At 37.6% G+C, this 26,876-nt stretch overlaps 1 protein-coding gene across 7 annotated transcripts in view; it reads right to left on the bottom strand.

Annotated features, from left to right (window-relative positions):
- Grip1 (glutamate receptor interacting protein 1) overlaps nt 1-26,876 on the bottom strand; it is a 373,677-nt gene that overhangs the window by 146,798 nt on the left and 200,003 nt on the right. For 6 of the 7 annotated variants that reach the window (XM_077798384.1, XM_077798385.1, XM_077798387.1 and 3 more), the window contains exon 2: nt 17,688-17,768. The exons of the other annotated variant lie outside the window; for it this stretch is intronic. In XM_077798384.1, the coding sequence (XP_077654510.1) occupies nt 17,688-17,768 (81 nt within the window). The remainder of the gene's footprint in view (nt 1-17,687; nt 17,769-26,876) is intronic. 7 annotated transcript variants of the gene reach the window in all.

The raw sequence follows: 26,876 nt of genomic DNA, 5'->3' as shown, positions 1-26,876 counted from the left end.
TTCTGTGATAAACGGCATTTTTCAGTTCTTGCACAGACTAACAGAGAAAAGGTCTTCTGGCATTTTCCACTGCTGTGTCACGACATGAGGGATGTACCAGAATTTTTCTCATCCCCTGGGAACATGAGCATAAATTAGATTAGTGGCAGGGATGAACAGTATATAAATATTACCCAGCACAAATATTCGTGTGAAATAAAATTATGATCAGAATTTATCTCATGCAGTGAAGGGGAAGGCTGGATTAATATCTATATGTTTCTTCTTGGAGCATTAAAAAAAAAAAAGGAAATCTACAAACATGCAGTGCCAAATATAAAAATCAGTGACTCCTAAAGTATGTGACATTTAGATCAGGGTTTTCAAATGTATTATCCTAAAAATTTTTTTTGTTTCTTTTTAGTGATACATTACATTAGAATTCATTTTGATATAATTTTTAAAAAAGCACAGAATATAATTTGTATTTAGATCAGTTTTTAAGAGAATACATAGATGTGATCTCTATTGTTGGTACAACTGATTCAGATACCAAATATCTCCTAAAGCATTCAGTGAAAAAAAATCATTGTTTTTAAAATATGAAAAGTAGAATTCGTTTTGTCTTCCACTTCTCAAAAATCAGTTATTTGTCAAAATTTGCTATTAGTCTTCCTGGTGTTAATAATCGATTAACAAGGCATTTGATCTTTCTGAAGCTTAGTTACCTCTAAAATAAGGATAACAACAGTACCTATGTTCCAGGGTATTTTGAAGATTAAGTGACATATTTCTTATAAGTAACTTATAATCTGTCACATAGTGTTTATCTAAGCCATGACATTGCTGTCATTATTATTATTATTATATTAGAAGATTATAAGTATGCAGATTCTCAATCTTCTACTGTATTTTGATTGCTATGAACATTAGACAAAATAATTAGTAGTGATATTTAACTGTTGGTGGAATCAGACTATTTGGAGAATGTAATGAAATTTGTGGACTCATCCTAGAAAAGTTTTATATGTGATTTCAGGGAAATTCATTCTTAAGTAGGGATTACTCTAGAGTCCATCTAAGAGCTCGATAGTAATAGCACCCAAATCTATTAGTCCTATATTCCTATAATCATCTAGTGATCTAAATTAAACCAGAACTCAAATTATTAAGAGATAGGAAGTGGCTCACCTCCTCTCTTCCAGAGCATGACTGGCCAAGTGATACACATCAGTCACAAGAGGCCATAACCAGAAAAGGCATGGGCAAGAGATCTAGAAATGGTGCCACTTCTAGAATTCCAAGCAGTTTTCCTTTGGGAAAACATATGATCTGTGATTTTACCTTGTAAATAGTTGTAGTTGCATTTTTTAAGTTGTTGGCATGATTAAAAATTGGATTCTCCAAGTTAAGCATATTGTTCCAACTTACTTAAAGATTATTCTTGATTTCCAGTGTTCCCTTACAGAAGTTAGCTACATTCTTCTTATGACTACTTGTAGACTGTTTTGGACCAAAAATATTTTTGAGTACTTGTAATTGCCAGACTCTGTGTTAGGAACTAGCATTTCAAGGATAAATGCTCACAGTTTCTACTTTCCTGTGGGTCACTCTCTAAATATCTAAAAGACAAATGTTTATACCAACAACTTCAATGAAGTCCATGACAAAGCCTGGGAGACTGAAAGCTCTACCTGTAGTCCTGGGAAAGTCTCCTGTAGACTACAGATGTACATTTAGAGGTTTAAGTTCTTTAGATGAAAGTAGGTAATTTATTTGTAATATGACTATCATTTCTACCTAATAGGAAGAGAAATGAAAGTATTAAAAATTGCTCAGTAAGTTAGTGTTAATAATAATAAATTAATCAATTTAGTAAATTAATAAAATATTGCTGGAAAAATTAATTTATTTTGCCTATCTGTTTGTATGTCCTGTTTTGATCAATATCTTATGTTGAATAATTATTTGGATATAAAAAAAACAGAGCTACTGTGCCAGGGATAGAATGGTCAGATGCCCTGGTCTGGGAGTCCAGCCAACAGTAGGGAGCATGTCTCCTCCAGATGGGCAGGTGAGAAGAAAGGAGCACTTTGGAAGTGAGGGACTATCCTAAGACAGAGAGACATCAGATGTGTACCGCAGATAGTGAGAAGGAATCTCTGTTGGGTAGCCGAACCATTGTCCCAGAGAAGAGGCTAAATGCCTCTGTGCTCTTGCTTCTTCAAACTGAGAGAACAATGCTTGAAGTCCCATACACCATGGAAAAGAATGGAAAAAAGGTAAATTCTTCCATGAATCAAACATCTTAAATAATCAGGTGAAGTGGATATTTGGTTGGCCTCTTCCTTTCAGGAATATCCAAGAACCCACCAATCTAGCATGAGCTACACTACCTGACTGAAAACAGAAATTAAAATAAAAAAATTCTAGCTACTTCTCAAGATTATCCATCATTTTAAGGCAGTTTATACTTTTCATAATGTTCTCATGTCCATTATCTATTTTTATTTAATTTTTTTAGTTGTAGTTGAACACAACATCTTTTTAAAATTTTATTTATGTTTATGTGGTGGTGCTGAGGATCAAACCCATGGCCTCGCACATTTGAGGCAAACACTCTACCGCTAAGGCACAACCCCAGCCCCATTATCTATTTTAACTTTCAGAATAACCCTGAAAGGAAGACAATACTCCCATTTTGGGGTTTAGGGAAACTGACACTTGAAAATCAGGGTTCTTTTCTTAAGTGGCATTTTGAATCTATTTTAGGTCCATGAAATTACCTCCTCATAAAACGGCATGCTACACATTTTTAGACTCATCATAAAGTAATTGCTGAACAGTAGACATAGGAATATGTAAATGAAATGCTATTGAGAAAAGGATACTATTGAAAATACTATTGAAAAATAAGGCTGGTCTCTGGCAGACTCCAAGCCACTAGGGTAACAGTAAATCAGTAGCTCTCATTTGTTACAGATGCCTGTATGTCAGGACTATGTATTTGACTTCCCACTTGTTTTATGAGATTTGATCCATTTTAAATAAAGGAACAGATGGAAAACTAATAGTGCAGTCGGTGCAGATAACCAAGAGGCAAGCCATGGCGGAGCCCTGCAGACTCTCCACAGGGGAGCCAGGAAGCCTGCTGCACAGTGAGTTTGAGTTTTATTATAGCCCTACTGAGACCCACCAGGATGCAGGATGGAGGAGGCTGTGCCATCCATATCAAGGACACTCTCATATACTACTTTTGGCTTTCTTTACCGTATGGGGAGGAGGGCAGTGTTCTCTTCTGGCCCCTTTTCTGGTCAAATGTTTACTTTATTCTCCAATAAGAAACAACCATATTCTTGCCCCTAGAAAATTGTTTCCCATTAGGGTGAAAAGTAAGGAAATGAGTAGACAAACTAGTCACTGCTACTTCCTCTTTGGTTCCATTCTTTATATTAATACTTCAATCACCATATGTAACACCATCTTATCCAAATAAAACTACCTTCTAGTCTCACTCTATTTAAGAGATGCTTTTGTCTTTTTTATCTACCCATTCATCTATCCATCCATCTACCTTTCCATTGAATATCTATGGATCATTTTCTAAATGCCAGGTACATTGATATCTTGTTAAAAAAAAAGATACAGACTTAGTTCCTGCTCTCAAATAATTTTTATTATAGTAAAAATTAAAGTTCTCAAGCCACTGAAGAGCTTAACAACATGATCAGTAGTGATTGGTAAAACAAGGGCTTAGTCTGGGGACAATTAAAGACAGCCACCTAACAAATATTTACAAAGATTCATTAAGCCCCAGAAAAACTGGCATATTGCTTTGGGAAAGTCACTAGGCCCTCCCTATGCCTTAATCTCTAAACTTTAAAATAAAAAAAAACTGAACTATATGTTTTAAAAATTATCATATTTCAGGCTGGGAATGTAGTTCAGTGATAGAGCATTTGTCCAGTATGTGTGAGACCCTGGGTTCCATCTCTGGTATTACAAAACATTTTTAAAAAATAAAATAAAATAAAAATTAAAAATACCATATTTTGTTGACTTCAAAATGCCATCACTTATAAGATACTATTTTATTTACCAGTAAGAAAAAATTTATTGTCCCTTTTTAAAAAGATTTCTTGCCACTAAGATCTTAAAATTTCATACTTATTAAAGAGAACAAAATATGTATAAATGGATAAGAAAGTGTAAATGAAATAAACCAGTTAAGGTATTTCTCCAACTTCTCCATCCTCTGAATCAATGTCATTGATGTCCACATTTTCTATATGATATTGTTTTTCTGTGCTATTGATAACACTGGTGACAAAGCACTGACTAGAAGGTGTTCTATAATTGTCCCTGGATGTTCTTCAAGGCTGCTGAGAATCTTACACCAAATTTTGATGTATGTGCTTCCTTGATCTTGTGGGACAGGGTCAACATAATGCATTAGAGAACAATGCAAATTTCTTTCTAAAATGGTCCTTAAAGGTTCATTGCTTGAAACTTTAAGAGGTTGTATTTAATCGTATTTCCATGAGTTATAGCTGTTAAAAGTATATGCAGAAAATAATGATGACATCAAATAACCCCTACAGGCTTAAGTACAACTATCAAACACATCCAAGTCTCACAGTTGTTGAAATGTATTGGGGTTGCAAGTGAGTGGTGCTTAGGATATATAAAATGTGTTTCTCCAAACTCTGTTTTCAACTGAAATTCTTAAGGTAGAAAAAAAAAATAGGTATATCCCTAAGTATCTGGTCCCACATTCTGCTACTCTTATCTGTTTTCTCTCTTGTTCTTTCATGTAAGATTTTAAAAATGTTTCTATGGCTAAAAAAAAAGTGGGATCCCTCCTGCCCCCCCTCCCCGCCATCAGCTGACAGATATGGCTATTCCCAGCTGTGGCATCCTGTAGGTCTATAATAATAATGCACAGGTTGAGTTAATGACTCAATAATTTCTAAGAACTTCTTTGGCACAAGCTTCGTACAAGGTCTTAAGAGATTCCAACAATGTATTCATATAGTCTTTGGGTTTGTCAAACTTGAAAAAGATTCTTTTGTATTCTCAAATGGTATAAACTTGAGCACCACAAAAACTAGGTCTTTCTTTGATATTCTAAGTTTATATCCTTGTAGCATTTAAGTTGGCCAGGAGAGTTACATGCATTTGATTTTTGTAGAAACCCAGAATCCTAAGATGACAACATGAAGATTTTTTTTTTCAAGGTTAGATAACTTGCCTAAGGACACATAATGGGAAAATCATTTTGCTAGAATTTTAGACCATCTGTTTTAATTCTATATTCATCCTTCTTTCCATAATATCATCAGTTAACATGAATTGTCTTGGCTTGACCAAATTGCTAGACTCTTATCAAAAAAGTTCCAAATTCTAATAAAAAGTTCTAAGACTATCTTTAATGTAAACATAAAATATTAGAACAAAATATTGTTCATGCATGAATCATAAAAGTCACTTTCACATAATGGATAAAAGAATCTTTTCTGATTTGTATTGAGTTAGTGACTTATCAAACCTTTGTTTGGAAGGCCACACCAGTTTCAGAGAATAATTACTTTGTTTTAAAATTCTGGGGAAATATGCCTTAATGAGTGTCTAAAGGAAAAAGGTTACTGTCTTTGTTTGTTTTACCTAATCTTTGTTCATCTCAGTGATATATGCTCATACAAGAACATATTTTTCTCATCTCTGAAATCTGGATACATATTTCCTGAAAATATATTACTACTCTATTTCCTTTTTCTACTGCATGTTTCCTTCAATAGATGTATCATGTGGGCTGAATATAATATCCATTCCTGTTATCAAGCATGAACAGAACAGAGGACAGTTTCTCTTTAAAAGCACAATGCCCTACCAATGCCTTTAAAATCCATTTGAGAATATCTCACCAAGCCCACAAGAGCTTTACAATAATTACTTCTTTCACCTAGGTGAAAAAGGACATATCTGTCAACCTAAGAAGTGCAGAAGCAATTAACACCTTAATACTCTACTGGGAAATTGCCTAAATTATAGAAATAACAGGAATGCTTCATGGTTATTGTATTTCTAATATTTAGTTATTAGAATGGCTGTAGAGTCCCTCAGTCATTCCCACATACCCTCCCCAGCCCAACAGAGCCATGGACAGGTGTGTATGCATGAGATGGTGTGTTTGGGTGTTTGTGCAGGGTGTGCATATGATCCTTGGGTCACATTCTTCAGAGACTAAATTCAGAAATAGGGCTGACACATGCACTGATAAAATTAATATGCAAGACTATGAATGTTGTAAATCAATAACCTCTCAGCATACAGAACCTATCTCTGGATTCTGTGCTGTCATCCATGGAGGCTTTATCAGTCCTCTTTCAGCACTGGGCTACTAAACAGAAAGTTTATATTTATCAGTTCTTCTATACACATAGCAGGGCACACTAATAAACTGGGCAGTGAATCAGATGGGTAAAGTCACTTGTCCTTTAACAGCAAGATCCAGAGAGCCTAGAAGTCCAATTGGTTAACTCTCCTTTTTCCTGGTGATGTTAGGTGCCCTTTTGGCATGAAGTCTAGGTAAACAAATATGGTTAGGATTTTGAGAGACACAGAAATAACAAACAAAGCACAGGTTTCTTTCCTTAGAAGACAAATAGTAGTAGAGGTAAAAAGTATTTCATTCATTTCTCCCACCCTGCCCTCAAGGTTGGCTATTTTATGAGGCACCAGGGCAACTCTTAGAATATTCAAAGAAAATCATATAGGATGCTCTAATTCCCCGTTTTTGCACAGGTAAGATCAGGTCAAAAAAAGAAAAAAGACAGAATACATGAAGAAAAACAGGAATGAACTCAGAAAGGTTCTGGAGGAGACTGGGAAAAAAAGAAGGCAGTTCATCCACTTTATATATATATATATATATACATATATATATATATATACATATATATATATATATTAATTCCTATAATCCTCATTATATTCTCATTTCATGTAATGGGAAAACTGGAGTATGAGATGTAAGCAAGCAGCTTAATTCCATGTAGCAGGGCTGGCATTCCAACATTCAAACAAGGCATCTAGCTCCAGAGCCTGTGTTCCTAACCAGCAAGGTGCACTGCCCTTCTGTACTTCTTAGAAAGTTCTACCTTCAGTTGCATCCAAATCCAATTTCCTATAACTTATCACAACAGCATGAGTCATATATCCGAAGGCAGGCTAGATAAACTAAACAAAGAAGGCTGTGTGTAAACTGACCAGTGGAGTACGGGTGTGAAAAAGGGCCAAGAGTTATATGTGATACCTTTTTTTTTTAAAGGTTCATTTATTTTTTTTTTTTTTTTAGTTCTCGGCGGACACAACATCTTTGTTGGTATGTGATGCTGAGGATCGAACCCAGGCTGCAAGCATGCCAGGGGAGCGCTCTACCGCTTGAGCCACATCCCCAGCCCTATATGTGATACCTTGTGGGCTGCCTTCAGCCAGGGGAATGATGATGGTTTATTAACTGGTAGCATATGACTTCTAGTTCTGCCTCTAAGATCATTGAGAACATATCAATCATTTTTATATGACTTGAAATACCTGAAACCATGGATCATTTTTGTTTCTAATCCTCGATTTTCTCCTGCTCATACAAATGGTGAGAGCATCTCATTTTTGTTGTTCTTTCTGGCAGATGGTCTTCTTGTACATATACAAGTGTAAGAAAGACTGTTGGTTCTGTGTACTATCAGCTGGCAGAGATACCTCTTTCTTTTTTTTCTTATCTCTGGGGCTGTATTTTCTATGCCCACCAAGATATGGTATAGCCAGGAAACTCCAATACACTGACATTCCTTTTTGTCATAGTGGATTTAACAACTTACTCTTTGTAAAGATCTTTCCTAATAACCTGTAGACAGGTTGCAGCATTGTGAACTGAAAATTTGTGGCTTTGAGGCTCATGAAGAATGATACCCAAAGTCTGCAGAGAGAAGCAAGGTTTTTGGTGGGATGCTACAGGGTTGTCTTGGTACAGCAATGCTCAAATTTCTTAACATCTATTAAATGTTTATCAAATTTGTGACTCATTCACTGCTAAGAATAGTAGTACATATGTGTGATGATCAGGAATAAAGTAAATCATTCCAGAGCTGTTGAAGGAAATGTTCAGTTTTGGATATCTTATGCTAAAGAGCACTGGCAACTAGTAAAAGAGAACCAGGATATGGAAACAGTGTTACATACATCAATACTGAAAGAAGGACTGTATCTTCCTTTTTAAGTAACAACAACTCTGGGAAAAGGTTTTAGGTGTATTGAAGAATCAAATGACCTACTTTGGGAAGGTTCAGAAGAATTAGAAAAGCCAATGAGTCAAGGTTCAAAGGGGGAAATTTCATCCCACTCATATAAGGGATGATAAAAATATTAAAGAAGTTATATATGAAGTTTTCAATATTTAAAGCAGAATACAAAGGGAAGAAAATGTATGAGCATCTGTGTGTGGTATATTTAGGGAGTTATTAGTGAGAGATTAGTGAGAGCATGCCATGTCCTGACACTCCCTCTCATCACTTTGTAAGGGATGATGGACAATAATGATGAGATCTTAAAGTAAGTCATGAAAGGAGAATCTTTAATTCAACAAACACGGGCTGCACCCAGCTATGAATCCTGCTAGGCAAAACTCTGTGGGGGAATTTTTAATAAAGAAATGCTTTCTTGAATTCAAGGAACTGCCATCTTAAATCAGAGATAAGTCTAGAATCCAGGAAAACAATTGCAGAGCAACTTGAAACAGGATGAACTAAGCTGCATAAAGCCTTCAGAAAAATCACAAAATGCTCTGGGTGTTCATAAACAGAAATGCGTATGGAAAGAAGTTGTAGTAGGAGAGCTGCAAATGGAAATGGAATGTGCTACATGGAGATGACACGGGGCAGGAGCATTAGAGGGGTAAGTCAGCTTTATCCCTTTTTGATTTGAGGAGGCAGGGCTGGTGAGAGAGAAGAGCGTGGCATTTAGATGGGAATGTACTTGTAGTGCAGGGTAATCCTCTGACATTGCCCTAGGTAATCCACTTTCCCAGTCTTTGAAATGACACCTGCTCCTCCCTCAGTAAGCCTTTGGTATCCCTTTCTTCTCTAGCTCTCTGTGAGTGACTTCACCTTTTTTATCCCTAAGAAATAGGTCCATCAGAGGGGACCCACATATCGTCTCGTGGGAACTCTGGCACCCTCCTGCCAGAAGTTCCTCCCTGCCTTTCTTTTGGCAGACTCTGTTTGGACCCCCAGTCTCTGTCCCCTGAGCCTCTTCAAAACCTTTTCTTTTCCTTCGCTCCCCCTCCCTTGTACAACGCTCTCCCACTTCACTAAATCAACCAAATCAGCACATGAGCTTGTTGAACCCTTTCATATATGAAATAAGTGTGTGTGTGTATTTATGTTTGTATTTATACATTTAAAAAAAATTCCCCCAGATCCCATGTCCCTTCTGGCTGACATCCCATTTCTGTTCCCCTTGATGGAGTTGTTTGGGAGAGCTGTCTACATTCTCTGCCTCTGTTTACTCAAGCCCTGTTCTCACCTCAGGTTGGCTTTCCCTCACACATTTCCATGGAAACTATTCTCACCAGGTCTTCTGAAACTCCCTCCCCACCAAGTCTCACGGTCAATTCTCAGACTCATGGCATTCATTTTATCATCACTATTTGACCCAGTGTTTCCCTTCCTCCTCAGCAGTATGTGGCTCTTAGCTTGGATCCCAGGGTACCAAGTCCTCCTGGCTTTCCGCTAACTGCGTCTGTTCCTTGGTGCCATGTGTTGGTTGTCCCTTATTGCTGATCTCTGAGGGTTGGTCTGCCCCAGGCTTGGACCTTGGATCTCTTCTCAACCTACTGGCACTACCTCAATTTCACCCAAGCCTCGGGAAAAATACCAACTACACATTCATAGCTCCAAAATGCATATCTCCAACCAAGCTATATTCTGAGGCCCCCACTCACTGCTTGCACTCATCCTTTTCTTCCTCAGTAGCTCTCTGTTTCTGTCTTCTTCAAAATGTGGCCCCTTTTCTGCTACCTCCAGCTCTACTTCTGCCTCCATTTTTCACAACATCCACCTTCAAATTTTAATCATTTTTCACTATTTCTATGTCCACCATCATATTTTGCCCCCAGTACTGTAAAAGCCTGCTAATTGGTCTGTTTTCACCCTTGTCTCCTTAAAGTCTCTTTTGCATATAGCAGCTAGAGAGGTTAAAACAAAAAACAACCCCATCAGTACCTCACCTGCTCAGTGGCTGCAATGACTTCCTGTCACACTCAGCATCCCAGGTCTGGAATAATTCCAGTCTACAGACTCACAGGATCTCTCCTGTCTCTTTCTCCAGCCTCTTCTCTTACCAATGTCAGCCTTGTGTCTCCCGTCATTTTAGGCTCACACAAATGTGACTGCCTCGTGGTGGCATAGAGGGCATCTTGACTTTCCTTTGGAACACAGCCCAGGCCTTTCTTCCTCCACCACACTCTACGCCTTATGCTAGTTTACTTCCCTTTATTGTGCTCAGCATAGCCTCATCTAATGTTAGAGATGCACTGTTTGCTGCAGGTTTGTCTTCCCCACTATCATGCCAACTGTAGGGGCGTGGAGGTTTACAGGCCGAGTTCACATCCATGCTCCTGGAATGGCACCTGGCACACGGTGGGTGCTGGATAATTACATGTTAAATGAGCATATGAGGCTCAGTTTGGAGGAATGCTTAGGATCAAAAAATGAGGCTGTTCTGTTACTATGGACATAAGGAGCAAGTAAAGAATTGGTTGGACAAAAAAAGGAGCAATGCTGTGAAGCACACATGGGTGCGAGGTGTAGAACTGATACAGACTGGTTCACATTCCATGCAGAAAGCAGGGAAGCACCAGGCTGCTATCAGAACAACCAGAACAGGGTTGCCTGCTGCGTCAAGTATTTCCACCTAAAATCTGAAGGGGCAGTCCTTAGAACAACTGCTCAATATCTAGCTCAGTAGTAGGTTTTAGAAATGTGTACAAACATTAAAGAGTTATGAAATATTCTTGTTATTTCCTAAACTTTGGGTAAACATTATTCAGTGTTTATCTTTTAACTATAAGTTGATGGGTTTTTTTTCCATTTTTTAGCAGAACCTGAAATGTCTTCTGCTCCTGCTTAAATGACGTGTTTCTGCACTAAAAATCAACAACTACTTATTGATGTACCAATAAAGTGCATGGCATTGGAGTTCTCAAACTCATTCCGTCTGAGAAGAATCTCATGTTTCCCAAAGTATGGTGAATATAAACACTGATGGATGCCAGATGATTTCAGGGGACTTATAAACCTTTGTTTTAAACTTTTAGTTGGAAACATATAAAATTATGTTGGGAAAAATAATATTAACATACCAATTCTCAGATATTAAGGTTTAAGAGAAAACTAAGAAAATGAATCAATTTAAATTTACTGAAAATCATGTTAATTATAGTAAGGCAGAATATATGCAACAAAATTTATGAACATGATATAGGAGTGATTGAATTTTGGGAAACTGTTCAAAAGTCATTTAAGGTGGAAGGATAAGAGTTATCAGTGGGCTTCATAACACAATGCTATATTAAACTGTATAAGATACTTCTTCACCTTCCCCAATGCCAGTCAAGCAATAAGACATTCACCAAGCCTAAGTCTCTAAAGTCACTTAATTTTAAAACACTGAATTGAAGGTCTCTCCAACCTAGAGAATGGGAAAATTAATATTTTTTAGAGCAAAAGCTATTGAAGGAAAAGTCTTTCCATTGTAGCTTTGGTCCTCATATCCTCAAGACTTCTTATAAAATGTTTCTCAGATATAGATGACCGAGTGTACCAAGAGCCTGGCACTGTGCCTGTGCCACCATTCCTTTAACACAGGGGTGTTAGGGAACCTCAAGGCATAGTCTTATGTCACCACAAATAAATTTCAACTAAATTGCACACTAGAGGAATTATTATTTTAAAATCACTTGCTGAATATGTACCACTTTCTTGTACTTCAGCCATGCTTACTAAGGCATGAGAGAAGTTCAAACAGAATAGACTGCCATTGCTCTGAATTGCTAATGAAAACTACAACACTGAACACACAAATCAAGCTGCTCATTTTGCCCAGCGCTATTTGAGAACTCAGTACATACCCCAGTCACATAGCAAACTGGATCAGGTCTCTGGGGGAAATCCTTAATGTGTACCTGCCATGATAAGTAATAAGTTCTACTTTGCATTGCTCTATTTATAGACTTGAGCAATTTTTCACACATTTTAAAAAACCCTTTTCTATAGCAGAACAGCAGAATGAATCACTTTCATCTTGTCAAGTTTATTGTTAAATGATGTTCAAACGTTTTCTTCAGATGTTGGAGGACTACACAGACATTTTCTGCTTAAACAGAAACAAATGAGGCTGGGGAGAGATCTCTGGCCTTTAAGAAGTTCTTAGCTTTGAGCTGAACTATATTTCATTCATTAGTCCTGGGCAGCAGATAGTTGCCTGAGAAATGTGATATTTGGTGCCTCTTCAAAGCCAATGTGCCTGTATTTGCAGAAGCATTCAATGAGGCAGAAAACATGTGGGAACATTTACTAGTCATGAGGTCATAGAATTGGCACAGAGAAACCTGCCTGGTGATCTTTGCTTTTTCATTCATTCATTCCACAAGTACTGGTTGAACACCTAACATCTGCTAAGCACTGTTCTATGCACTACAGATATAGTAGTGAAGAAGACGTTTACAATACTTGCCTGCATGGAGCTTATGTTTTACTTATGGACTAAGAGAGATAATGAGAATATGTTTATCAGTTAATTTTAGACAGTGAGGAGTCATATAGAAAAGTCGGGGAGGGGCAGAGCCACAGGCATATACACAGTGCCCCCTATAGTTGTGACTTTCTTATCTTAGAAACCTGTCTCTAAAGAAGTGAGATAATTTAGCTAATTTTTCCAGTATCCTAATTGTAACACTGGAAACTCCATTATTTTGAAGTTTTATCATGTTGTCAGTGAGGGGCTTTGGTAAGTGCATATTTATGCTCCTCTTGCCCCTGGATGCTTATGAGGATGCAGGGAAGCTTGACAGCATGGCAAAGATGCTTGGTTGCTTGGTATTTCCTGATGCTGGTCATGTCTCACTAACAGCACAGCCTTGATTTGGTGACTTTGGATAGCATCTATAGCTCCATTTTTTTGTATGATATTTCATATTTGGTGGGTTCAATAGACTTTGGACTCCCATCCGTGAGACTCATTCATTTCTTAGGATCAATGGTAAAACTAAATAGCTGAAGTAGAACTGGGCACAAAATTTAGAGTGAATGTCCTTCATATACCTGGACAGGGATCTAGCTATAAAATCCTAGTCTAAAAGTCACACTAGAGATCTGCTATAATAATGAGAATTCAGACTGATGAAGCATCAAATTGTGTGCATAACAAAGATAGGAAAAGGCTGAACAGAGAGGGCAGAACCTTCAAAATTCTTGTCTATTCTTTTAATTCGTGTGATGTCAAGAGTGTGGTATAATTTTCCAGACTTGAATTTTTTAATAGGTGTTGACCCTTTCTGGATGCATTCTAAACAACTTGAATGTATATATTTTGGGTTTCTGGGCATTTAAAACTCAGCTCCATATTTTCACTTATCCCCAAGTACCTAACGTCACAGCTAAGAAAGACTAATATCAATGTCATTCTATCATGATCAAATTAATAAATATCTTTTATAATATTTTAGGAAGAGGAAAAGTCCTGTGTAAATGTTTATGATCTCAGTTTGGATGCAGATTTAAGATACTTTTCCTAGGTGCATCTAATTTTGGAAATGTGATAGATACAAGTGATCGATATCACCCTGTATTTGTCAATGGATTTAGGATTATTTTTCAAGACTAGCAATCAAAGAAAGATATCCTATGTAGAAAGAGGAGGCAAGTCAAATAATATCCTGACTCTAAGCTTTGGGTAGTATCTTGTCTTTTCTGTTTACGAAGACTAGACAAACATGATTAAATACATCATCATTTTTTTTCCTTTGGGTACCAGGGATTGAACTCAGGGACACTTGACCACTGAGCCACATCCCCAGCCCTGTTTTTTTTTTTTTTTTTTGTATTTTATTTAGAGACAGGGTCTCACTGAGTTTCTTAGTACCTCACTTTTGCTGAGGCTGGCTTTGAACTTGTGATCCTCCTGCCTCAGCCTCCCAAGATGCTGGGATTACAAGCGTGTGCCACCACACTCAGCTAGATACCTCATCTGTAAGGGGGTAAAACCAGAAATTATTTTTAAAAAATCTGTCAAATCCAGAGTCTGTACAAATTTCTTCTAATAATCTGGACACACCCTTACGTAGTCGTGCTTCAACTCACCAGTAATTTGTCAAATTAAGAAAATATCAGAACAACAGATTCCTTTTAATGTAGATAGATCTGCCATCAAATCTGTTCAAAATATCATTGGAATTCATCATACTGTTCAAAAAAGGGGCCAAAATAAGAGTGCAAATAAACTTCCTTCACATTTTAAACAGAATGTAGTTTCCAATTTAAGTTAGAACCTTAGCATCATAGGGAAACTCATGTCATTTTTTTTAACTATAATTGTTAAAAATGTTACAAAAGCTTATGAAAGACTAATACATCTTTTTATTTTTACATATTTTGCCATAAGAGACATGATTAAAATGACAAATTCCCAAATAACATTAATAATGCATTTCCCCTTTATCCAAAGCAAATGTATTTTGCTCCTAAGAGATGTTTAATTCATTCCCTTTTTTGGGAAGAGAAAAGGAGGGAGATGAAAGGATTTACAGTTAGAACTGGCATTTAATGAAAGATACATATTTGACTTGTGATTATAAAATAATTGCGGTGGTAATTTTGAATTTGGAGAGTGGTACTGAAGTTTGATATGAATGAAAAGCAAATTATCCTTCTGTTAAAATTCAAGGTTACCTATCTGGCATCGTTAAAAGTTACTGCCTATTATGCCACGAAAATAGTGGAGCCTGTGTTAAGAAATATATAAAGATTTATTTTATATATAAACACATATATAAACATTTCTTCTGGGAAGCACCGGATCTACCTTTATAGAGTGGATTTAAAATAACAGCTGAACTGCCACACAACTTGGACAGACAGGCTTAGGATCCGTTCTGCTACTGTGTACTCTTCCTCCACCACACCCCCACCCCATCTATCAATGGAAGTGCTAATAGGAATAGAAAATTCAACCACCAACACTGAATCACTGGGAGAGGAGCTCTGGGGGAGTCATGGGATAAAGCCATGCTCCTCGGAGGTATCAGCCTCCTGGGTTGGCTTACTTCCCAGTAGCTAGGGGAGTTAAATGGCCCTGGGGCTGTATCTGCCTCAGCAGAGATACCTCTGCACTGAGAAGACCAGGGGCTGGTAGATGAGCCACGGTCACCTTTAGGCTTTCTTTTCCTTGGTTTACTTTTCTCTAAATGCATCTTCCCTTGCTCCCAGGGTGGCAATAACCCCTAGAGGGAAGTAAGACTGGGAGATGAGCAGGAGAAAGAAAAGCTGTAAACTCTTATCTAGCTCTTCCAGCTCTATGTGGTCCAATGTAGGCTATCTGACCACTTTAGAATTGTTCACCAAAGCTCCAGCAAGTCTTAGAGTATGCATTTACCTGGCTTTCCCCTCTGTGCATTTCTTCACTCTCCTAGCTTTTGGCCAGAGCAAGACTTCATAGGTACTTTAAAGTAAGACAGCAAACTAAGGATTAGAATTCCAAGAGTCTTTAGTCAGTCATGAAGCAGTTTCCAAGAAGTTCATTATTTTTTTTTCCTTCAGATAATAGTGAGTATAATCAGCTATTAACCACTTTAGTTTCTTAGCTTTTTGGCTGATGAGGTCTTTGGTGGTGGAGGTGGGGGGTGCTGTTTTAAACAACTGAGAAGATTTTGAAGACTGCTGACCCCTTTGGCTTCTTCCTGACAAGTGACGGACAAAAAGGGTCTTTTTCCATGGCTGAACTCCATGAGAACAACCTATGAAGCTTACAAAAATGTTTATGATTACAGTGACTTTTAAATCTGACACATAGAGGAATAAAAGATAAAATCCTATAATGAAGAGTCACTGGCAGGTTATAAATTAAAAGTTATGATCAACCAATTTGTTTGCCTAACATGTAAGTTGGAAGACTACTAATTGATTTTAAGACAAAGTACACCCCTCAAAACATGTGTTACAATTTAGTATGTAACACTAGAAAAACCTTTAAAAGGAAAACATTAATAATATTTGGTGGGTCTGTTTAATATCACCTAAAGTAGTAAGGACGGTGGGAAAAGTCTCTTGTGTCTGCCCACCAGATGAATACAGGAAGGAATTGATAGAAAACTGACATTCCTGACCTTCAAATGCTGAATACTATCTTACTGCTGACAAGGAGAAAGCAGAGAACAGAGCCCATAGCTGACTGCAATAGTTTTTTTTTTTTTTTTTCCCCTAAACGTGACCAGCACTAAGAATGCTATTTTATAGGAAGGAATAGAAGAAATCTCACCGGGTGATGCCATCTAATTACAGAATTCAAATTGCTTTAGAATCTTCAAAGCAACAAGGATCTATAACATATTCGTGTCTCCTTATAAGCCATGTACTTTCATAATAAATCTAAGCCTTCAGAATCAGAGTTAAAAATTACCACATCTAAAAATTATAAAACTAAATAATAATCATGAACAAAGTTGCTCAGAAAGTGGGCCCATCCTGCTTTTTATTCAAATGGAAATATCTCCTTTTCATTGACAGATTTGTAGGTCCATTCAACTTAAATGCAGGAAACACTGCTACTTGAAAATCCTAGAGCTGAGGTTTAGCTGTACTCAATTTGTTTACATCAAATGCACAAATGCATTATTTTTGATACATATTTAGATGTATTAATGCTTTAAACTCTGCTCTTAAGTACACAGTTGATTTCCTAAGGGGGTTTTCCATGAATTATCCAGTAGAGATAAAGTTTGAATAATATTTTGAATTTCCTTTCCCTTTTGAGAACTTCATGCTTTTGTGTCATTTTTTTTTTTTTTTTTTAAATCAAAGCTTCAAAAACACTGAAGTTATAGGCTAGAGACATTGTTGTGCTGGAAAAACACAGGCGACTCTCACGGCATTAGAAGAATCTTAATCACACCTTCCTGGGAAAGCAAAGTCCCAGAATTTTACAAGAGCTGCTCAGTGGAAGCAAATTCAGGTTCAAAGAGATGAGAAGAAAGGAGTGACTTTTTTATTCAGCATGCATGATCTGCTACTGCAATTTTCATCCCCCTTTTCCTGCCAGGTGTCTCAGTAAAGAGATGGATGCTGCTGTGAAAGTCATCCGGCTGAAAACAGAGGTGAGAGTGAGTAAATGAGTGAGAGTCGAAATAAATTCAAGTCATTTCACAAAGGATTTTTGCTATGATGGATTATAAAATAGATTTTCACAAGTTGGCAAGTTTTTCCAAAGTCTAGCTTCTGACTACTGTTTGAACAAGTTGTGTAGAATGGAGTCTACACACTATGAAATAACATGATTTTTTTTTTTTTTTGGTACCAGGTTAGAATTATTTAAGATCACCAAATAACAGGATTCAAAAGTAGGTAAAACAGCTGAAAAATCCAACAGTCTGGTCTAACCTGGTATGCTCTGTCTCCTCACAGCCAATGCTCCATCAGGCGGCTTTGTCTGGCTGGCGGATTTAGTGTAGGGACTCTCATCTGCAAAGGTACAATGAAGGGTTTGGTTAATTTCCATCAGGTTTCTGGCGCAGTGAAGATCTTTCATGGATTGCAATCCTTCTGCCAGAGAGAGGTGACAAGGCACAGCAGAAAGAGTTGATAGACCTGAGTCCTGAATTTGGGTGAACAGTGGGACAAGCTCTGAAAAATGTCTTGGACATCAGCTTCTTCCCCTGTCAAAGAGGGTAAATTTTTCATTTACCAAAGGATTGTGAGGTTCAAAAGCTATAAATGCACATGAAGACATTTTAAAAAATTGTCAGAATGCAAATGTGGTACATAAATTATTTGCCTGTCACCTACATTCATTGATAAATAAATATCAGTGAATATGTATGGCTGGAGGACAAAGAAGGAATAAAATGGCTCAATGGGCACTAAGAATAAATCAGGTAGAAGAACAAAGGAAATGAAAAGAAATGCAATGTTTCAGATAAGCGGATGACAGAGCATTAGTATCGCAGGAGAATAAAGAAAGAGTTAGTAGGTTATTCCTGGCAGAGTGAATTGGCATCCAGGGTAAAGCAGAGGGATAGGGTCATTCAGAGGTGAGACCAGAGAAGCCGGTCTGGGAACAGGGCAGAACCATGGTGTGGAAGAAGAAGACACACGTTGCAATAAGCTGACTGGCCTTCTTTTAGAAAGAGATGAAAACAACCTGCAGAGCAATAAAAAGAGCAACTGAAAAGACAGAAGGTCTGAAGTTCAGTGTAGTGGGAGTTAGGCAAGAAGCTGAATGATTAATACACTAAGTGACAAGATCGTAGAGGAAATGGGTCTATTAAATTATAAGTACAGTGATTGTTTCAGGATTTGCTCTGACTTGGAATACAGAAGACTCATCTAGGATGGCAAATATTAGGGTTAAAATATAGGAAGGAATGGTTCTTCCTAGCTTCTGTGGAGGCATTTATATCAAGTAAAGAGATGTCAGAGTAAAAAATCTTCAGTTTCAAGAATAGGATGTATACGCCTTAGTAAATATAATGTAAAGTAATTGCCCAGCATAATTAGTCCAGCTAAATGACCCAAGTGCCATCCTGGTCACACTGTGAGGCTTGTTTGTTGTTGTGTAAACAGGAAATTATTAAGGAATTTTACAAAACTGTGTTGCATATGACAAACTATTAAGCACAAGGAATATTTAATCCAGAAACAAAGTTGTATCATCGGAGAACATGAATTCTCCCACCTGGGTGGCTTGTGTTTCAAAGTGAGGAATTCATTTCCTCTTTAGGATGTTCTTCTGGTTGAAATGATTCATGATTTCTTCATAAAACTAACAAGGTCTTCAGAAATAATGGCAAAAAATAAAGATTAACACTGCTGTAAACTGCAATTAACTTAAAAAATGACAGGCACACTCTTTCATGTTTATATTCCATTTGTTGCCCAATTCTTTACATTCTTCCAACCATAAAAAACCTACCAGCTTTCAGATACTAAAGAGATTAACTGCTTCACAATTGCTTTTTTGGGGGGGGGGTACTGGGGATTGAACCCAGAGGCGTTTTACCACTGAGCCACATCCCCAGCCCTCTTTTTATAATTTATTTAGAAACAGGGTCTTGCTGAGTTGCTTAGGGCCTCAATAAGTTGCTGAGGCTGGCTTTGAACTTGTGATACTCCTGTCTCAGTCTCTTGAGCTGCTGGGATTACAGGCGTGTGCCACTGTACCCAGCTCACGGTTGCTTTTAAAGTAGCATCTTAGGCAGGTCTCTGACTCTTTTCTTTCCAAACACAATTTAGAGCATAATCAAAAACCACAGAACAAAACCTAAGCATTAGATTACAAAGTCTCCCTTTGCCCATCAATGACACCTGGGAATTTTAGTGCTTTTTCTCACAGTGTCGATTTAATAGCCAAGCAATATGTAGCACCTGTAAAAACAGATTCTATATAAAAATCTGAGATTCTTCATAAGACTGCTTTAAAAATGTATTTTCTTTCATTATCTAAAACTTTGAAAGTGTGTGGTTTTTAAAAGTACAGGGCTCTGAGCAAAGTGATACAGATCACAACAACCAGGTTTAGAGGTGGCATCTCAGAAATTTAAAGGCTTTCCTCAGTTTTCAATTTGTCAAGGTTACTGCCCATTAAAGTCTTAGTTTGAATCTAGTGTTGAATTTTCTTAAAGGGCAGAAAGAGATTTGCCCGGGAGACTCTAAAGTTATCTGTACTTGCTGCTCTTATTTTAAGGAAACATTCCTTTAGAAATTTACCCAGCTTGCATTACGGATGTAGTCAACCCTGGTAAAATGGTTTTCTCATTTATATTTGAAAGCAATTTCCTTGATTTAGAGCTGAAATAGTCTAGTTATGCACATCCTTAAAAGGTTGAAACTGAATTATAGATGGCCACCTGGCCAGCATCTACATCACCATCCCCCACCCCTCCTCCAGGCCCAGCATCCAGTGTCCTTCCTGAGCACAGCCAAAAGTAAATAAGTATCTAGAAGCCAAAAGTTGTCTTGGTCAAAAGACCAGAATGAAACAAGTTCGATATTATCTAAGAATAGCTTGCCAAAGTGAACCAGGTTGAAAGCAATAGTTCTTAATGGAAGTGTGTGTGAGGGGGAAGCTTGGCAGCATTTCTCAGTAGAGTTAAGGAGACCATAGCAACAGAGAAGCATGGTGCAAGGTAACCCTTGGTTTTCAGAGAACTTGGCATATATATATATATATATATATATATATATATATATATATATATATATAGTTAGAGAGAGAGAATGTTTTAATATTTTTATTTTTCGGTTTTCAGTGGACACAACATCTTTATTTTATTTTTATGTGGTGCTGAGGAATCCAGCACCCCGCACATGCCAGGTGAGCGCATTACTGCTTGAGCCACATTCCCAGCCCCCATTTTTTAAATTTTAAACATAGAAAAGGCAACATGGCCCTTTTATAAAAAGTTGTTCATCATAGAATGGATTTCCACTCTTTTCATTGATTTACTAAAAGTCAGGTTTTGATTATCTTAGCCAGTCAAATAGAAATGGAGTAGGATGTTGAATGAGTCAATGGCTTCTGGCTCCATAATAGGATTCCAAAGGAGAGAAATGTCCAGGGAGTATTTTTAATCCTCTGCATGAATCATGGAAAGCTATGGAGGTTTCTATCATGGTCTTTCCACGTGTCCTTGAGTGGATTTGTAGATACATACTAAAGTCATATACTTATAAGAGACCATCTAAACTACTCTTTCATTTTATGGTAAGGTGTGGGGCCCAGAGAGATAAGTTTAAAGAAGGACACATATTTAAAGTGAATCTAGACTATCTATCTTCATTCTCATCTTCTTTCTTCTTTATCTAATTTCCTCTTGGAAAGAAAAGGTGATTTCTTAGGACATTGGCTCACATGTTGCTGTATCACACAAGGAAGTGACTAGACCCATCATACCAGCAAGACCTTGCATGGTGTAATTCCTGTGGCAAAACCTTTGAAATGTGCCACTGTAGTCAATTCTTCCATGCATCTGAATAAATATCCTTTCCCCTTCCTGCCTAAAGTGCATAATACTTAATACTCTGAAGTTCCCTCTTTTAAAGATGAATATTTAAAAGAAATACCAGTTCAATTCATTGCTCTTCGGCATTGGCTTTACTAAGAGTCATCGAATTATAATATAGATGTTAATACTTTTTCTTTGTTTATGAGGGAGGCACCAACTAGAATTTGGAGTTCCATCCAGATGTATGAATGAATAAAAAATTAGGTCAAATAAGGAAAGGAATCAATGAATAGATAACATGTTTAGAATAGCACCTGTCACAGGGGCTAGGGTTGTTGCTCAGTGGTAGAGCACCTGCCTTGCACATGTGAGGTACTGGGTTTGATCCTCAGCACCACATAAAAAAAAAAAAAACTAAGTAAATAAAGCAAAGGTATAAAAAAATAGGACCTGGCATATAGTAAGCATTCATTAAATATTTGCTGGTGGATGAATGGATTATATTCAATTTTCAAACAAGAACATTTATTATAAACAAGTAGCCTGAAATATGTGAGCTATGCTTCCTCCCATCTCTGATTTTGTCTTATAACCTATTCCTTATAAAGTCACATCACCACCCAACAGTTATTAAGTATTGACCTACTGTAGGTTAAAAATCTGTGACTCTTTATAAAACTAATATTAAAATATATTTCCTTTCATTTTTATTCAGATTATAGAAAGTGTTTTAGTCAGCTTTCATCACTGTGACCAAAAGACCTGAAGGTCTGATTACAACTTTGAGGATGAAAAGTTGATTTTGGTTCACAGTTTCAGAGGTTTACTCCATAGTTGTCTGGACTCCATTGCCCTGGGCCCAAGATGAGGCAGAACATCTGTTGGAAGGGTATGACAGAGGAAAGCAGCTCAGCTCGTGACAACCAGGAAGCAGAGAAATCTTGAGTGCAAGGAAGCAGGGATATTGTAATCCCCATCGACACATCTCTCAGTGACCTACTTCTTCCAGCCACATCCACTTGCCTATAGTTACCACCCATTAATCCATTAAAAATCATTAATCCATCAAATGAATCACTTTACTGATTAGGTTGCAGTTCTAATAATCAAATCATTTTACCTCTGAACATTCCTGCATTGTCTCATACATGAGTTTTCAGGGGACACCTCCTATCCAAATCATAACAGAAAGATTTCTCAAAGAACCTTTAATATAATTCAACAAAATAATTTGTGACTTTCATATAAAACTCTCAGGCTTGACTTCCATGGTAGATCTTTCCTGCAAGTTGCCGTGGGAGCAAAGCAGACACAGAGCTAGTGAGCTGCTGCTCCCTGAAATGAATGCTTCCAGTAATCATAAAGGGCATCTCAGGGCATGAGGACTGCCAGCCTTTTCTAATGAAATCTTAGCGGCTAGATAATCGCTGTCACATACGATGGCCTCCCACTTTCAGAGGGGCTTGAATATTGGTAATAACAAGGAAAAACATGGGTCCTTTTGCAGAGACATCCCATGACACCAGGGAATATGCCCTCCATTAACAGGGACAATTGACATGGTGACAGAGGCTCAGAAAGGTTTAGTCAAGCATACACTTTAAACAGAAGAACAATGGGGCGAACCATCTGTCCCTCTCATATACATCAATTTGGCCAGTGTCCTCATGTGCTAAACAAAGGAAAGGCAAACACAGGTCATTTAATTTGATTATATATTGTAAGTGAAGCTGGTGTTTATAAACTTGAAAAATAAACAGCAGGTGCCTACAGAGGAAGACTCTACTCTGCATCACAGACAAATTTTGGACCTGGAGAAACACATCTCCAAGGGGCTCAGGTCCCCTCACACTCTTGTATCCTGCAATGGTTGCCTGGCATCAAACAGTATCCACATATAATCAGACTGATTTTTGTCTCTCCATCTCCTGCCTCTCCCATCCCCAGGGTCTGGGCTTCTCCGGAAGAGCAGATATGACTATGGTTTCAGAAATCTATGGCTGTGTTCAGTGTTTAGTTGAAGAAAAAAATTCAATTTCCTTTGGCTGAGACTAATCAGCCTCTGCTAAACAATTCTTAGCAACTAATTATGCAAAATTGAGGCACCTGCTAAGCCAGCAGATCCCTTAACTTCTTGATTAGAAAAAAAAAAGAGAGACATTTTGTGCACTTAAACATTAGGACCATTTTCCAGCAATAGGGAGACAGGCAGCTCATGACGCAGTGCTCATGTCATTATGAACACACAAGAAGACTCTCTTCCATAAGGGAACAAAACAAAGTCCATTGGGTAGGAAATAATCTGTCCCTTGAATTCACTTGCCTTCCACAAATGTTAGTGCCTACTGTGTGCAAACTAAGAATCAAAATGGGTAAAAGGTAATGAAACTTTCAGGGGAATGCTGATTGCAGAATCTTATTACCTGCTAGGTATGAGAATGAGACATGGTGCTTGATTCTCCTGAGGGAGGCTGAGCATGGGCTTAGGAGTTGGTGGAGGTGGGGCATGGGAAGAGAGAGGGGGCTTCACCACAATGACCCATCCAGAATTTTACAATCAGAAAAATCAAGAAGCAAGACAACATTTTGAGCTTTCAGCTAATACAAAAATTTTGCATTGGTGGGAACCTTGTTCTTTTCTGAATTCTGGTCCTCAGAGCATCTTATCCCAGTTCAGCATGCACATATTGTGGCTGCTTCTCTCTCTTGGACCCACACCCTCCAGTTCATTTTGCTGCCTTGATGATTTGATGATACATTCTACAATTTATGCAATATTTCCTGAAGGATAGCTGTCAAAGGGTTTTAACAGAAATGAGTTATGTCTTTTTTCTTTTCCTTATTAAAATGATGTGTAACTATGACCACAGTGCCCCCACATAAAGGTAAACACAAAGATATCATCTAGTACTCCTTTTCAAACCTAAATGATTTTCCCCTCCAGATTAAAATAATCCTACGTTTCTAGGGCCAAGCAGAAGTTACGTTCTGGACCCTTCTACAGTCAGAAGGCTCTAGCTCCTATGCAGGCTGTGGCAATATGGCTTTGGCATGTCAAGGCTGCAACATGATTAATAGCTGACAGCTTATCCTAAGGAATGAGTTAATTTCATCTCCTTTCCTAACCTGGTAAAGTAGTCCACACAGCTGGGTTTGAACCAGAAGGGAATGCAACTTATCTGAGTTTAATGACAGAGACAGAGGCCTGGTGCTGCTCCATGAGGACCCCTCTCCCATCAAGATAAGCGTTTTCCCTCTGTCCCTCCATCTACTTTCCCTCCCCTCTTCTGTGATTTGTTTTGCATCTGCATGGCTCTAATGTCTGTCCTGACTCTGCAGGTTTCCTTACAGTTTTATAATTCAGACACAGATGTGCTTTATATTCTTAAAGGGACTAGGTCTTCTGCTTTTGGACATTAAAAAAAATCATCCAAATAGAGCACAAATATATTTTAAAGACAAAGATGCCAGGATGGAACTTGAGACCATTACTATTTAAAGTGTATTTTAAAAATACACCAAACTTTAGAGGAAAAATATGTAGTTTATATTATCAGGCTTGACCATAGCTGAGCATTCTTGAAGGATCATAGAATCAGTATTTGATTTTATGTAGTAAGAACTAAAGCTGTGTAGTAGCAAAATAAACCAAACTAAGAAGGTTAAGGGTTTCTTATGTTTTCTCTCAAATATGGAAGCTAGAGAGGAAAAAAGAAAAGAAAGGTGTGTCTAAGTGTGTGTGTGTGTGTGGGGGAGGCAGAGGTGATTTCATGAAAATCAAAGGGGGATCAATTCAGGAAAGGGACCATGAAGTGGGAGGAGGCAAGGGAGGAGGAAGGGAAGGAAGGGATATTGGCCAAATTATATTGTTGTAGTATGTGCATGTATGGATATGCAACAACAAATTCCATCATTATGTATAACTATAATGCACTAATAAAAATGTGGAAAGAAAAAAATTAAAAATCACCAAGGACCTTAAAGAGTTTTTATTTTTGAAGGTTATGTCTGTCAGATTAAAACTCATGAAATACAAAAAAAAATTTAAAAAACCCAAAGATACAAATAATGGTTTCTTCACAATGGTAGGATATCCTCTAAATTATGTTAATCATAATTGCATAGCCACTTCAAGAATTAAATATTACAGCCAAAAAGAATGCCGGCTATACCACCCACATTGTTTCTGATTCCCTGTCTTATAAAACCATTTTCTCCCATTATTATTTAAATCTTTGCTTCTGCAAATATGGTCCATAGCCAATCTGCATGAAAATTACCTGGGAGCTTGTCATCAATGTGAACCTCAGGCCCCACTGACCTATGGAATCAGAATGTGAATCTCCAGGTGATTCACATGCACAGTAATGTTTGGAAAACCCTGCTCCAATAAACATTACCAACAGCAAGCAATTGTACAAATAGTGAGGTTACACCTGTCCTCATGTCTCATCTGGTTATGTCAGTGGCAACCCACAAAGGATCCAGCAGAATGCCAGTAGTATCAGTAAACTCTAAAAGAATCTGCAGGCCTCAGACTGCAAATATCAAGTTGCATATGGAATGATTTCCTCAAATAGAAATAAAACTTTTTAATGTTATGGTTTGGACTAAATTGTACCATCTCTTGATCAATTTTAAACCTCTCAACAATTTGGTGGATATATCTAAGGTCAGACTCTCTAGGGAAAATGATGAATTATAATAATAATCTCTTATCAATTTACACTTTAGGATAGAGAGAGGAAGTAGTATTGAGTTACTACTTCCTAGGTAGTAAAGAACAATAAAAAATGAAAAGTTATATACTGTCTTATGACAGTAACAGCGGGTAAGAATCTTCTTTGGCATTATCTCCTTAAATTCTTTCCCTTTAGATGCAGAATCACTTCCTTGAATCTGCACAGTTATCTTGGAACCAGGAAGATCTCCAGCACAGAACCTGACCTCTGATCTGCACACAGAGACAAAGAACTGCAGTGGCCCAGAACATCTGGTCAACCTTGTGAAAGTGGTCTATGGAAACCATGCTGCTTGGCGATGTCTGCAGGCCTTTGGAAGACTAATATCTCTAGCCAGGTTAATTTGTAAATCCTCTTTGAAAGTAATGAGCATGAAATTGCACATTTCCTGCCTCTGGCATTCCTATTGCTAATGTGTCTGAATCACAAATGATAACTCCTCTGCTTCTTAATGTTTCCAGCAAGGACAGTTGCAACAGAGTCATGGTAGTAGTGAACTGCCTCATCATCAAAGAATCAACAATTCTAGAGGACTGGACTCTACCCAGGAGGCCCATTTCATTACCGCATCATATCCTAGTTTAACACCTTAAAATATAAATGCAGTACAGCCTCCACTTTCTCTGTATGTAGGGAGGGATATAAGCTTTAACCTTTATTTTATCTGTTAGATTATGACAGTTGACATCCTCAGTATATCACACTGTTAAATACTCATAGAGTCAACAATTCTTAGCATTAGAATGACAGATGACAACTAAGAATAACCTCAGGATATCTAGGATGGGCTATTTAAAACAACATTTTATATTTATGTTTAAAGACTACACCAAACTTTAGCGGAGAAGTATGTAGTTTATATGGGTATTATCAGGCTTGACCAT

The sequence above is a fragment of the Urocitellus parryii genome, chromosome 5, assembly GCF_045843805.1.
Source record: "Urocitellus parryii isolate mUroPar1 chromosome 5, mUroPar1.hap1, whole genome shotgun sequence".
Lineage (NCBI taxonomy): Eukaryota > Metazoa > Chordata > Mammalia > Rodentia > Sciuridae > Urocitellus > Urocitellus parryii.
Note: the sequence above shows the minus strand (reverse complement) of the source record. Positions and strands in the feature narration are given on the sequence as shown.